The sequence below is a fragment of the Xenia sp. Carnegie-2017 genome, unplaced genomic scaffold (assembly GCF_021976095.1).
Source record: "Xenia sp. Carnegie-2017 unplaced genomic scaffold, XeniaSp_v1 HiC_scaffold_19, whole genome shotgun sequence".
NCBI lineage: Eukaryota > Metazoa > Cnidaria > Anthozoa > Malacalcyonacea > Xeniidae > Xenia > Xenia sp. Carnegie-2017.
The window spans coordinates 4,360,220-4,374,569 of record NW_025813481.1 but is presented as its reverse complement, the minus strand read 5'-3'; the positions used below and the strand labels follow the sequence as shown (position 1 = coordinate 4,374,569).

At 34.8% G+C, this 14,350-nt stretch overlaps 4 protein-coding genes and 1 long non-coding RNA gene across 8 annotated transcripts; 2 read left to right on the top strand and 3 right to left on the bottom strand.

Moving 5' to 3' along the window:
- Nucleotides 1-29: 29 nt before the first annotated feature.
- LOC124438096 (neuronal calcium sensor 1-like) lies at nucleotides 30-4,428 on the bottom strand. The gene is given in 11 exon segments (XM_046988084.1): nucleotides 30-537; nucleotides 798-932; nucleotides 1,050-1,127; nucleotides 1,251-1,339; nucleotides 1,416-1,494; nucleotides 2,162-2,203; nucleotides 2,205-2,252; nucleotides 3,883-3,931; nucleotides 4,039-4,050; nucleotides 4,052-4,061; nucleotides 4,258-4,428. Coding segments are annotated over 10 exon segments (594 nt in total). The 5' UTR covers nucleotides 4,322-4,428; the 3' UTR covers nucleotides 30-537; nucleotides 798-809.
- A 56-nt stretch (nucleotides 4,429-4,484) lies between these two features.
- Nucleotides 4,485-4,920, top strand: LOC124438099. Its single transcript, XR_006945975.1, has 2 exons — nucleotides 4,485-4,790; nucleotides 4,856-4,920. It is a non-coding gene; the product is annotated as an uncharacterized LOC124438099 (long non-coding RNA).
- A 17-nt stretch (nucleotides 4,921-4,937) lies between these two features.
- Nucleotides 4,938-6,720, top strand: LOC124439319 (meiosis-specific protein MEI4-like). The gene is made up of 9 exons (XM_046989543.1): nucleotides 4,938-4,955; nucleotides 5,139-5,244; nucleotides 5,317-5,445; nucleotides 5,629-5,724; nucleotides 5,786-5,860; nucleotides 5,936-6,045; nucleotides 6,112-6,244; nucleotides 6,320-6,430; nucleotides 6,495-6,720. Exons 1-9 carry the CDS (start codon nucleotides 4,938-4,940, stop codon nucleotides 6,617-6,619), a joined length of 903 nt encoding a protein of 300 aa, XP_046845499.1. The 3' UTR covers nucleotides 6,620-6,720.
- LOC124438212 lies at nucleotides 6,443-12,078 on the bottom strand. 3 transcript variants are annotated; one of them, XM_046988210.1, is made up of 17 exons: nucleotides 11,028-12,078; nucleotides 10,502-10,697; nucleotides 10,301-10,431; nucleotides 10,101-10,201; nucleotides 9,926-10,020; nucleotides 9,322-9,518; nucleotides 8,742-8,820; nucleotides 8,573-8,678; nucleotides 8,394-8,477; nucleotides 8,179-8,328; nucleotides 7,897-8,025; nucleotides 7,719-7,801; nucleotides 7,577-7,643; nucleotides 7,261-7,385; nucleotides 7,090-7,161; nucleotides 6,886-6,958; nucleotides 6,443-6,810 (listed from the first exon to the last, which is right to left on the bottom strand). In XM_046988210.1, the coding sequence occupies exons 1-17, from the start codon at nucleotides 11,069-11,071 to the stop codon at nucleotides 6,752-6,754; spliced, it is 1,791 nt and encodes a 596-aa protein (XP_046844166.1). In that variant the 5' UTR covers nucleotides 11,072-12,078; the 3' UTR covers nucleotides 6,443-6,751. The 3 variants fall into 3 exon arrangements, 2 of the variants coding, with proteins under 2 accessions (XP_046844166.1, XP_046844165.1); XM_046988209.1 differs by having other exon boundaries at nucleotides 7,897-8,328; XR_006946021.1 differs by having other exon boundaries at nucleotides 6,686-6,810; nucleotides 6,886-6,967; nucleotides 7,897-8,328.
- Nucleotides 12,079-12,173: 95 nt separating this feature from the next.
- On the bottom strand, nucleotides 12,174-14,020 carry LOC124438215 (synaptobrevin homolog 2-like). Of its 2 annotated transcripts, none has more exons than XM_046988214.1 (6): nucleotides 13,766-14,020; nucleotides 13,631-13,671; nucleotides 13,254-13,417; nucleotides 13,096-13,175; nucleotides 12,685-12,736; nucleotides 12,174-12,585 (listed from the first exon to the last, which is right to left on the bottom strand). In XM_046988214.1, exons 1-6 carry the CDS (start codon nucleotides 13,814-13,816, stop codon nucleotides 12,554-12,556), a joined length of 420 nt encoding a protein of 139 aa, XP_046844170.1. In that variant the 5' UTR covers nucleotides 13,817-14,020; the 3' UTR covers nucleotides 12,174-12,553. The 2 variants fall into 2 exon arrangements, with proteins under 2 accessions (XP_046844170.1, XP_046844169.1); XM_046988213.1 differs by having other exon boundaries at nucleotides 13,631-13,696; nucleotides 13,766-14,004.
- Nucleotides 14,021-14,350: the final 330 nt, after the last annotated feature.

Here is a 14,350-nt window from a genome sequence, read left to right as displayed (position 1 = left end):
ATTGTAAATGTAAATGACTGTACGACGACTTCACGCTATAGTGTTATTTTACATAAAATATACATCGTTTTTACAATACATTTGAACTAGTAGAATTTATAGTATTATATTTGCACGGTAGCTTCAAGACAGACGTGATGGTTAAAACAATCACAATTCTCAGAAACTAATTGTGTACGGGAAGGGAGAATGGGCGAAACAAAGTGATCTTTGAAACAAAATGGTTTTTCACTGTTATCATTTTTCCATAAAGCTGTGTCCTTCGTTTGCCTTCTTTTAAAATGCAAGGAAGAAATGTTACTCCTTGTTCTCCCCCCCCCGAACACAATGTCAATTACTCAGAGAATGGATCGCGTTGATGACACGTTAAGTGAACTACTTCTTCAGTATTTACAATAACTGACATTCTGTCACAAATATCGCCTTGAAGGAGATCTAGAATATTCACTGTATCAGTGAATAATTTAAAAAGATACATACATACTGACGTGGCATGTTAATATATAAATAGTCTTCATTTCAATAAATAGACGGGACCTTCCAAAAGGAGAAACATTCAAATAAAAACACTAGTATATTATGCATGACATAACTTAAGCGAAAAGATGGCAGACATTAAATTCAAGGGATTGTCTTAAAGTATGTAAGATATTACACAACATTAAAGATGTCGGAATTTCGGGGGATGATTTATACAAAATTACACATTACTGATGTCAAAACATCAGTAGCGAAAGATAGCACAAATATTTTCTACCTTTCGGTTGAAAATCAAGATCTCTCGTATATAAATTTACCTATATGTAAGATTAACTATCTGTTTCAGCTTGATCCACATCTTGAGGTAAATCAATAGCTAAAGCCTGAACAATCCACGGATCGCATTTTGATCCTTCGCAAAATTCCTCCATCGTTAACCGACCGTCTTTGTTCTAAACAACGAAAAACATTGAAGGATATTTATTCGTAAACACCGTGGTATATCGAGACAGCAATAAGTAGTTACATAGACAATCGATTCTGTAATCAATAAGATCTCTGTAGCTTACTTTGTCCATTTGCTTGAAAATTTTGTCAACTCGTTTCTCAGGAGTGTCTTCATCCTGAGGTAGATTTGCTAAATTCCCCTGTCGATGAAAAAATGGGATATTTTTGGTCTGTAATACTTGATCTGAACCCCAAATTGGAAAAGTCACAGAATACACCATTGAAATTATCTACGAGTATACTTTACGAAAAGTGCTACTTACGACCATAAGATAAATAGCTTCGACAATCTTCAACATCTCCGCACGGGTAATGTAGCCATCCCTATCCAAATCATAAAGCGAAAATGCCCCTGTAAGGAGAAAAGAGATAACGCGTTTCGAGATTCTACATTTGACTTTTTTCACATCAATAAATCTGTTCCTTACATTCCAACTTTTCATCTAAACTTCCTCTAGACGTGATAGACAGCGCGGTAATAAACTCACCAAAGCTAATTGACCCATCCTGTAGAAGAAAGCAATCGGAGAGAAGTGAAAACGACGTCTAGTATAAATAGCCTCGGTACCAAAAAGTAATGCATAGTTTTGGCTAGAAAATTGAAGTAAGACGTACAAAGCTCGTGAGGCACATTTTGAAATTAAAGAGCAACTTTTTTAGCTACTGCAGAAACACAACTTACGTTTATAAACAATTATTGGATGAGGTTGAGCATGACATCAAGAATTATTCAAACCGATGTCAATGCTAACATTGACCGAGGTCTGAATAATTCTTGATATCATGCTTAAAACGAATTCAATAATTGTTTTATTATTCACTGAAGTATTATAAAAACATATCAATCTAAAACAATTTTCAAACCCTCCCTAATTTGTTTTTGCCCGACAATTTATTCAAGTTCGTTTCGTTTAAATATGTTTAAATGTGTTCAAAGCCAGCTTCGCCGCCTTTTTAGTGTTTTCCGCAGCCTTTTCGTCTAAAAGCTTTGACATTGTATTTAAAAACCGCCTCAAACATTGCTGTTGTTTGATTTGTTTTCAAAACCGGCTTTTAATGGCGGCCACATTTGTAGAAACAATTATCTGTAGATATGACGTCATATTGGTAGGTAGTTGACCAATCACAGCCGAGATTGCTTACATAGTGGATAATAATAAAAGTTAATACATACCGAATTTTTATCAAAGACCTTGAAGACAAAATTGGAAAAAGAGCGTCGGATTACCAAAAGGAAAAAACTGTTGATAGATCTTTTGGAACTCCTGTTAAATAAAAAAAATGTACGCTGCTATCGCGAAATCGCCAAGTTTAGAAGAATATCGTTTTTACGTTAAGCACGGTGGTTGAAAATAAAAAACGAAATATGTATAATGCCAAAGGATGTGTTTGAAACACAATGACGAAAAATAGGTACGCTCATGCGAGCATGAGATAGTCTAGTGAGAAATACGTCATCAGCCGTTTAGAAGCACAATCTAGCGATTGTCAATGAACGAGAATAAAATACAAGTTGAGCATAACAAAATAACAACGATATCTTCATAAAGTGATTTGATAGTTTCACTAGCGCATACAATAATGTTTTACAACAAAAGCATAACGCATTGACAATCAAGAGGGTAAATGATACATCGGTCTAATTCACACAAAAATCACGTTTGAGAAACGATAAGAGCTTATCTCTTTTCATTTTGTCATCTTCGGCAATCAGAAAACTAGGAAAACCAAAGATTATAATCAACTTAGATTTTTATCGGGAGTAAAAAAAAACTGTAAATACCCGCGGATAAAGACAGTCGTTAATAAAATATAATTTGAAAAGAATTACTAAAATGAAAACAGATTTCCTACATGTCGTTGCTTTTGTTTTCGATACATTTAACGGTAATTATGAAAAAAATCCGCGATGATAAACGAAATCTGATTTCCTCGTCCGCTATTAGCACTGCCATTAGCACTTCAATTGCACCTGCCATATCGATTGAACAGAAAACAACAATCATGTAAGTATTTTAAAAGCAACAAAGCAACAAAGATTCCCATAAATCCTATTCAGACTGAATGTATGAGAAAGCAATCTCAGTGACAAAGAACTCTTGCAAAAAAGTTGCCAAACTCACAAAAACCGCGCTTCGTTCTTTAATGAATATTTAATGCAATGCAAAAGCTTTAAAGTTCACACTGAGATTGCACTAAAAATTTCTCACTTTACCACGTGAATAACACAATATAAAATTTCCAACATCGCACATTAGCATTGCACAAATCCGAAGTATTTTGCCCCCAAGGCATGACTATTGCTGACCATGTTGACAAGAAATGAAACGTTTTTGCAATTTGAATGCTTTCTATCATGATAAAGACTAGTGATAATGTCCCAGTGTTCAAAAAAACCATGGTGTAATGAAGGAATTTTCATTTGATGACTTTTCAATAAAATGAAGTGTGTAATCAAGTGATGTATTATCTCATAACGACAAACTTTTTGCATAAAAGTAACAATATCCATTTCAAAACTACTGTCTTGGCCACACAAAAAAAGTAATACTTTGTTTAGCTAACAATATTCAAAGGTTGATATTATTGCTAGCTGGTTTCCGATAAGTCCTTCTGAAAATGACTGAGTAGTCAACAAACATAATTTTGACTCCCACTGTGCTTTTGAACAATACAACAAGTTCATATTATAACTAGAAACATGTTTCTTTCTTAGACAAGATGACCATTAAATCAAAGCAGATTTCTTTTAAAATGGACAAAGAACTTCCAATGAAACACTCTAATCACTAACTCCATCGCTAAACATAGAATTTCTAGTCTATTTTTGATGACATAGCTAGAACTATGTCATCAAATTTCCTGAATAACATCCATTTCTACAATTCAATATACCTCCTGTTTTAATTCCCCCGATGGACAATCTTTCATAAAATCACGATACCTAAATAAACCAAAGTCAAACTATCTTAATCCAGTCAGCTACAGTCCTAAAAATTCAATGTCCACGGTTCTATAAAAGCACTAATGATTAACCTTTGTCTGACTTACCATTTTGTAATTCCTTTTATCGACTACAACGAAACGGAGAAAGAAAGTGTCACTGAGACAATACAGCAATGCAACTTACAATCGATACATATATTTTGCAATACTAATGTGTTTTTAGAAGAAAGAACATGACACAAAGGTACAATGATCACAAATCAACGTGGACAGCACAAAAATTAAAAAGTATACACAAACCAGAAAATTAACAGTATTACTTACAATAAGTAACTTTCTGTAGCTCTTTTATCTCGTCTGCAGATAGTTTACTTGAACTTCCCCCCATAATCTACCCAAGTTTTAAGTAAACAAGGCAAAGAGCAAGAGAGTATAAATGTCGTAAAACCAAACCATTTTGTCTTTATTATGATTGTGATTGTCTACATCCGCTTGATGCGTGGAGGTCACGTAACGTCCACGCACTCACATGCTGATTTCATGATGGAGATTAATGTTTTTGTCGATTTTTACTAAGTTCAATACCGTTTTTTTCATCAAAATATAACTTAAAAAAATAAAAACAACTTATTCATAATGTCATGAGAGAGAAGTGAAATGATATTTAGAAGAGTAAACGAAGAAAACTATAAACGTTTTTTATGCAATTCTCCCTCATATCAGCCATGACTAAAAGTCATAAGTAAACATTGAATTTATGTATCATATATGCTGTTATGGATGACAACATAAGACCCAATTCAATCCTCGGAGAAACAATTGAAGAGTATTACGAAAACATCGTAAAAACAGCTTTGGTAATAAAACATCTGCCATTGTACGATGTTGAGCTTATCTTTACATTAAATTTTATCATTTTCAGGCGTTCGCTGTTATCAGAATGAAGCCATCATATATGAGTGGTAAACTTTACACTCAAGTCTTACAGAAAAAAATACAGAAAAATGAAAAACACTGGAAAAGCAAGGTGCAAAATAAAGCAAAGCTGTAAACCTATAGGATGCTTGACAAACAGAAAAAATATCCAGACCACAATTTCCAAAACTTTGACCAACAACCTTGATAAAAACGACCACTTTGACCACAGAGGGCAAAATGGCTATTGCTAATGATGATATGACTGTTTTTTTTTCGCTCTCCTACAGGCTGTGGCATTAGAAAAAGAGTTGTTATTAGTAAAAGAAGAGTTGATCAAAGCAAAGTTGTCGTTGAGTGTTGAGAATGAAGACAATCAGTCAATTACAAATCCAGGTATGTAAATGAATAGGGCGTATTTGTACTTAAACTACTTTTAATTTCACCTAGTTTTTTACCAAACCCTAGGAAACGAGACTATAACAGAAAATGTGAAGACGGTGGATTATTGTACGCCACCATGTTCTAGTGAATCGATATCAAACGAAGTCAAAGAATTAGAAGAGAAAAATGATCATGTCAAATTTTTAAGATGCAGTAAGTTTGTATAAACACGGTTAACATGTTGCGTTATCGTTCAGTTTTTGTTTATACGCATTAAAAAATCAAGGAGTAATTGAAAAGACAATAGCCACAAGCCAGGAGCAATGATACAAGATTCAGAGAGCAATATATAACTAGACTTCTTTACAATGTTTAACAGCGTCTTTCTGTTGATAGTGATAGAGGTATTGAATACTCCAGATACGACGGTTTTGTTCAATGACGTCATCATACAACGTCATCTCATATCTACCATTTTGCAAGCGCTCTTAGGTAGGTTGAGAATGGAGTTAAGACATTTTGGAAGAGTTTCTGTAAGTATTAACATTTTTAGTGCTTAAAGAAAATGTTCACGAAATGTCGTGGATTGAAACATCAATAGCCGACTTGTGTGTAGACGGTTTCAAAGGTAAGAGTGTAAATGACACTGTTTTCAGGAAAAATATCAACGAGAAATCTAGAGAAGTTTTTTTAATGATAATAGGATTGCTTAATATGAAGATAGAAGATGATTCACAAAAGATAAAGGAAGGCGTCCTTGGCTTTGCAAGGGAATTGATATCAGGAATTATAAGTCACGAAAAATGTAATCATGTACGGTGACTATGATGTGGCAATATAAAATGATTAATATCTTACTGGTTCGTCATTATGTTTCAGAAAGCAATAATAGATAAATATCCAAAACTTGTTGTTCGGCTGGCTACACATGAAAAAATGACTACAGATATTCTTTTTGAATTGGCCGAGAAGATACGCAAATTGTCCATTAATCTTCGTTCAGTTTCACAAGGTTTGCAATATTTCGCAAAAATTGTCATCGATTTCTTAGAAAATGTTAAGCTTACTAAATCCTAATCATTTCCAGATCCCATGCTGATGCTAGATTATATTGATGAATATCAAAATGCTTATCATGTTTTATGGTGTATGGAAAAAATCTTATGTGAAACGAAAGAGACAAAAATATTAGAATCGCGTAAGTAGGTCGTTTTTAAGTTTTCAAATTTTAATGTCAGATAACCAAGGATAATTTTTAACAGTTTCAGAGTCGCTTGATGAAACAGTGGAGAAATCAGTTCTACATTTGTCGAGATCTTTTCCTATCTACACCTGTTATCTTTGGCGCATCAGAGGAATTATTTCAACAAAAATTCACACACATTAAACAAGCTTTCACTTGAACTTTGTATGTGTGAAGAATTGAAATAAAGAGAGAAAAATCAGATGTTGATTTCTTGAATAAAAATTTTCATTTGCATTAATGAACTTGGACATAAGCTTTCCCATATAGAATGAGTCATTTTGATTTATCGTTCGTCTTTTTTTGAAAAGGATAAAGGGGAGGACGACTGGTAACTAGACAAATCAAACAGCAAATACGTCATAAACCAAAACGAAATCAACAACATTAACATCATATAGTCATCTCACTCGTAATTTCTTTGTTTGTTCGTCGTTTACTTGGAAGACTTTCACATCGACCTTCATTCGTCCAAGCACTAACCTAGAGGAACTTTTTACTTTTCTTATACAGATCTGTATGCTGAATGATTGTATTATTTTTCTTACTATACAAATTTCAACAGAAATGTGTAGAACAATATATAAACATGGGTTGAAAATCTCTATTCTTACCGTAACACTATATTCTGTATCCGGTTGAAGACGTCGCAGAACGAAGCATTTTTCAACACCAACATAAACAGACTAGAAAAAAAAACAAACAAAAAAAAATCAGAACAAAAGATCGAAGTGTAACATAGTTAAAATAAAATTTCAATAACTTGAAGCCACCAATCAACATACTTCACCGTTAACTTTCACTTCATAACTGGTTATTCTGTTCAAAGGTTCATTTGGTATTTCCCATTCCACTAAAATTTCACGTCTTCCCAAAACCGATAGAGTAGGTTTACAAGGGGCATGATGAGCTTCAGTGAAAGAGATAGTTAAGGATTACAAGGGGCATGATGAGCTTCAGAAAGAGATAGTGAAGGATTACAAGGGGCATGATGAGCTTCAGTGAAAGAGATACTGAAGGATTACAAGGGCATGTGAGGTTTAATGAAAGAAAAAATTGAAAATTTTATCTGCTGGATCAAATAACAAATAAATTTCTTACCAAGATCAACCGTTTGCAACAGTAAGATTGCGGGCTCTCCTCGACCTTGCGCAGTTACTGCATGAACCTTGAAACAAACGTAAAAATATTTCAATACTTTCACAGGTAAATAGTTACAATTTTAGTCTCGATTTCAGATTACCTCAAACTTATATTCATTACCGGGCAACAGACCAGATAAAATGAAAGAAGTTTCCTTCGTTTCCTGATACGGAGCTAGCGAAACTTGAAAGAAATCACAAAATAAATTAGAGAAGATTAAAATAGAAATTACATAGTACCACCAGTCAATATCGTTTCGCATTTCTACATGTATCAACCTTTTGGCCCGTTCACAGTCACGTGATAGCATAGTAAGATTCCATTGGTCAACTCGGGCGGCTGCCAAGCAACTTTTAGTTGAGATGTGGTACGATTCAGACAAACTAAACACTGAGGAGAACTGGGAACTGTAAATGACGATAAAAGATGCTGGTTCAACTGCGTTAGAGATTTAATGATTTTTAATCGCAAAAGTTGTAACGTCGAAATCCACTTTCTTACTGTAATAAACGCTAACCAAAAATAATGAAGGTTCTTCGCGATCACATTCCTAACAATACCTGATTCAGGTGTTTTGACGGTTACACAGTCGCTCAAGGCGCTCTCGTCACCTTCCGTGGTATAACGAAGTTGAAAAGTGTAATTAGACATCGGAGAGGCATTCGTCATAACGAAACTATTCTCATCTCCAAAGTAGATGATTTCACCGTCTGAACATAACAATACGTGTGTCATGAAAGATGATGTTGATGAAAAATTCTATAACTATGACTACCTCTGTGAAGTTGGTAAGAAACTTCAAGACCACTTTTAGGAAAGATTTTCTCCCATTTCACAGATATGACATACGCACTTTGAACTAGATTGTGCGGAAATCTCGATACAGTACACAAAAAAAAAACATCCCAATGTCTTCAACACTCAGCAGTGATTTTTTATGAAAGCACATCATACCTTCAACATGTGGTTTGTCTGCTTTGGGTAATTTTTCCAGCAATTCCAAAGCCGTTCGGATCTCAATAAGAGTATCTTCGCGTGTATCGCCTCGTTTATATATTTCCTAAATCGAAAAGATTTCTCTGCTATCTTTCTTTTATTTTATAACCCCCACATTTTTACTGACCTGCAAGGAAGAAAGAACTCTAGAATATTTACGAAGAGCAAGAACTCCTTGTTTCTGACAGGCAATGACGCGAATTGTCCTAAAAAATAAATAGAAGCAAAAAGCTGAAGAACATATAAAGCACCCTGGAGTACCACCCTGTAGTACCACCCTGGAGTACCACACTGAAGTATCACCCTGGAGTACCACCCTGGAGTATCACCCTGTAGTACCACTCTGGAGTACCACCATGGAGTATCACCATGTAGTACCACTCTGGAGTATCACCTAGGAATAGCACCTTTGAGTATCACCATAGAATATGACCCTGGTGCACCACCCTGTAGTACCACCCTGGTGTACCACCATGGAGTATCACCCTGGAGTATCACCTAGGAATAGTACCCTCGAGTATCACCATGGAATATGACCCTGGTGCACCACCCTGTAGTACCACTCTGGAGTACCATCCTGGAGTATCACCTAGAAATAGCACCCTCGAGTATCACCATGGAATATGACCCTAGTGTACCACCATGGAGTACCATCCTGGAGTACCACAAAGTACTCAGAGAATCCACTGCATCTCTTAAAGGCTTACATGGCAGCAAACCAAATTGCTTCTTCGTCAGTGGTGGACAACATAAAGATCATAGCCGAGAACAGATACATGTTGCTATCAGATTTTAAAATCCTCGAAAGGCCAAGGATGTTCATCGATATGCAACTAACAGCAAAACTTGCGTTCTTCTGACAAGCCAAATCCTTACTGTGAAGCATTTTTAGTAAACTTTCCAGCTAAAAAAACGATAAAGAAGAAAGACAAGTATCATTCCAGAATGTAAGCTTTGAATAGTTTAGAGAAGGTATTTCAACTCATCACAATACAGAAAAACACTAATAGCGGGTTCAGACTGAGTGCCCCGGCACGCTGTTCAGACACGGGCACCATTGTGAACACAACATTTTGATGGTGCCCTAGTCAAGGTGCCCGGGTCTGGGCACCACAAAAAGAGGTAGTGCGATACTTGTACAGAAAGGCACGTATTCAGCACATGGTTTTAAAACTTGTTTACAAAGAAAAGCATGAAATTATAATAGACGAAGCTAGTGGGTACTACGTAGTGTGAACTGCCTGCAGATTTTTGCCCCTACCAGGATATCTTACTCTGTCTGAACGCGTTATAAGAATGATCTTTCCTTACCATTAAATTAGAATCTGAATGACTGAGCAAGCGAACTCGCCCAGTTTGTAAGTCACAAAGACGTCCAATAGCAAAAGCCGTATTCCTTTCAACGCCTACATAAGAATAGACAAACAGGACTCATTGACACATTATAATTGACATGCAGATAAGATCAATCTGTTTATCTCATTACCATCACCATCCACATTAAGTGATCTTATAAGTTGCTTCAAGGTCGAATTTGAATGAGGATGATTCAATATTCTTGCACATCCTTCTTCGGCAATCGTCAATCTACAAAACATTCAAACGACTTTACGTTGTTTGGCAACTGAGCTAAGAACTTGGTACGCTGATGTGGTGTTCAAACATGGACACTGAACTCCTTCACACCTAGCCAGAACAAGTGCTGCGTTGCTTGCTATCCAGCGGTCTTCGTTGGACAATAATGTTGAAAGTCTATCGATTGTTTCATTCAACGCATCCTGACGTAGTAACCACATTCGACCGTCATCACTTTCAGCCTAAAAATGAAATGTTGAAATATCTATGACCATCATGCACTGCAGTCATCTCTGTCTTCTAGTCCCTTACCAAAGTAGAGAGGGCTCCCGCGGCATTGAGAACGATTTCTAAATCCCTAATGGAAACATCCATCAATGAATTGATGCTGTTCAGAAGTTGACAACTGTCTTCATCGGAAGATGCCGTACACAACCGTACGATTCTATCACAGCCAAGCGGCGTCTCTGCTATAGTACCAACAATATAAGACGCATTACCAGCAAGCCTAATTTAAGGGTAAGAAGAAAAAGTTGTTTAACAGTTTGAATGGATTTTCGATTTTCAAGGAGGCTGTTTTCCAGTCCTTTAGTCGGTGCATTTTTACTCTTCTACTCTGATCAGACAAACGAAAACAAAGTTTATAATTGTACACAAAGTAATTTTCGGTGTCAACTTACTCAAAAGCTCCGTATCCATGAAGTAATAAACATCAAAACAAGCATATTAAAAACTCTAACTTTATAATGGCAACATGTTTTTTCATAAAATGTATTCAAGAAAGATATGGTACAGTCATGCCACTTTAAAACGTGAATAATCGTATCGTACACTTTACCTTATATCGTCCGAATTTATAAGCTTTATAATCCCAGCAAGCATATCATCAGAACCAGAATGATTGAGAAACTGATAACTACATAACTCCTTGTTTTCTTGCAATTCAGCAACAAGGCGAGATATAACTCCAGCAGTATTTTCGTCAAACTTAAATAAACTAGTGAGATTTTGTCTAACTTTCGTCCAGAACGCATGAACATTGTTGTGCTTTAAGAAAACGAATCGCCAAAGACGACAACACAGAAACTATAATGTCCAAATTCCTTGATCGTTTTGAAGGTCTTGTTTGGAAACCAAACGTCTCTTTTAGATGAGTGTTTGTCAAATTCGAAATACGGAATTGTGTCTTGAACTCTGACATGAGTTAAATCATTTAATAGAGACAATGCGGCGATTCGTGTGAATAAGGAAATTGCTTTGCCAGTACTGCGTCATGGATTAAATCAATTAGAAGTCTTTGAAAAAAAGTTGCTCGTAAAATGTAACCGTTGAAAGATACTTAAGATGAATAAAAATATCTCAAATGTGTAGCACAGTCATATATTAAACTCAAATTCCAAACATAAACGGATCAATTGTCATAAAACTACGGGATGTTAAGTAAATAACGCGTTGAGACTTTATGATCTTTGTAACGTTAATTTATCGCGAGAACCGCCATACGTAAATCTTTGATATAAACATTAAACACGAGAGTAAACTCACTTCAAAGTTTAAACTTCCACAGCAGTAAATAACACGAACCCAAAACGGTAGAACGGGTAGTCTATTTATTCAGATCTGTTGTTTAAACATATCTGCGTTCACTCACTTTAAACCTTATAAATTTCAAAAGAATTGAACATTGACAACGCTCTGAAATTTACAAAGCAGGAGAAAGAGTGTAATCAAACTTGCAACGTACACATTACAATGATTCATAAATTTCCCAGAACGAAATCTCTGTAGTTCAATAGTTCTAAATATATCACAAGCAAATAGTGTTTTCTCGAAATAATTATGCAATTGTTTCTGAAAAAAAATTTAAGCACATAAGATGGTAATGGTTTAATTTTATCGTCCGAGAGAGCGATACGAACTGTTGGCATGCAGTCAAACGGTAAGACATCTTCATAAAGCTTCATTTCAAAATAATTGAACTGGATTAGTGTCAAACTGAGATAGTTTAATATATTTTTTAAGTTTTAAAGCCGTTTCTATAGTAACTTATCCCTAAAGACAAACAAGATATTATTAAAACTACTTTTACCAAGTTTGACTTGGACGCAAGGTAAGAGCAAGGGAGTATGAGAGTTTGCAGAAATGTCGTGAATACGGCTGAATGATATAGGTAAATAAATTACAGGTAGTTATCAATTTGATAAAACATTGTTCACTTTTGGTTGGAGTGTAACAATAAAACTAATTATTACACGCGGTAAAATTATACAAAATATGTAAAAATTTAACACTTAATATTTAGATTGTTCATTTCCCATGGAAATTAATACCTTTTGAATACCTGGTGGTTTCACTGATTTTTATTCATTTTTTCTTACGTGTCACAACCAAAGATACTGAATAACAAAAACAAAAGAGGCAAGATTTTTACATTCATGAAAACATCCACAATTTGTGTTTATTTTTGATAAAATTTGAAGGGAAAAATCTCTTACCGATCAACACCAAAAGCAAGGAAACCAATATGAAGCCAAATAAGACTTTAAGCTATAATTAAAAAGAAATTTTACCAACATACAATTGTGATAACAATGTGCCTTCATGAGTGGAGTGTAAATGTTGAGAACAGGAAGTACAGTTTATAAAAACAGTTTGTACATACAATTGTGATAACAATGTGCCTTCATGAGTGGAGTGTAAATGTTGAGAACAGGAAGTACAGTTTATAAAAACAGTTTGTACATACAATTGTGATAACAATGTGCCTTCATGAGTGGAGTGTAAATGTTGAGAACAGGAAGTACAGTTTATAAAAACAGTTTGTACATAAGAGAGACAATTCTAGTTGAAGAATAAGTAAAGTGAAAATATAAAGGATCATGCAGAATTCATGTTAGCATAGCCACCTTCATATTCTGCCACCACATTTTTCTCTGTAATTTCCGTGAACCACGAACAAATTTAAATGCACTCATGTCAAGATCATCTGCAAAAGGAAGACATTTTTAAAATCACACAATTCATCTACTTTCTGGGTCTACAGCAAATATTTCCAGTTACTCACCTGTCTTATCCTGTAAATCCTCTAATTTTGAGCCTCGATCCAAAACCTTATTCATGTTATTTTTCATTGTCTTTGCCACTATATCCATGTCTTGCTTAACCTTGGACAGCTGATCATCGGTACCTATATGAGATTTGCTACTTGCCTTTGATCTGGGCAAGTTTCTAAAATGGTGGAAATGTTAAAGCCATTAGTCTATTTAATTGTCCAAAGATTGAAAACACAAACATTTACGTGACTTCCACTATGGATATGACATGACCTATAGAATGCTTTGTGTGAAATATTTTATGGCTAAGCAAGTGTGTTTTGTGTGAAATACAATTGCCGAATATTACACAAACCAACTTTAATCACACAGAAAGATAGATATTTACATTTCATCCTCTTCTTCACTGTCCGAAACGAGCAAAAATGCCTGCAGGAAAAACATTAGCACAGTTCTAAAATAAACAGTCTGCACATTTCAAATTCAAAATAGGTAAAATATTTCCTAGATTCTTTCCACTTACCCTTTCAGAAAGTCTACCCTTGGTGTAGACATTGTTGTCGTTTCCTTTCATGCTAAATCTGTTCACTCGAGTGTACTAGTTGAAAGTCGATTAATTTCTTTCGAAAAATTTGTTCATTACGGACAGACTGACATATTTTTTAGTGATTTCAGCTTTAATGTAGCAAAATTCTAGCCATTTTATTACTTAAAAAAGAAAAAAGTTGTTAACTACTGAAAACTTTGGGTCGCATGAATGTTGACACCAGTAAAGACATTGCCATCTTTCAAAATGACATTTTCATTTAAATGTGTAAAAGTCATGAGTTTGTAGTGAGAAACAGCCAAAATAATCGAGCATTGATTAAACTTATAAATGAAAACTTCGATATTTACTTAAAATTGATAAATTGAGTGAAATATGATAAAAATCTTCACATGTATAAATGAATAAAAAAAATGTGACCGAGAACAAACCACGTGCCTTGCATTACTTCATTTAAATTCTTGTATAAAAATTAATTTATTTGGATTGTAAATATTTAAAGTTTAAAGACCGCGGACTTAAGAAAACGCTTAAATGATATAAGGGCTCGTCTTTACTTTC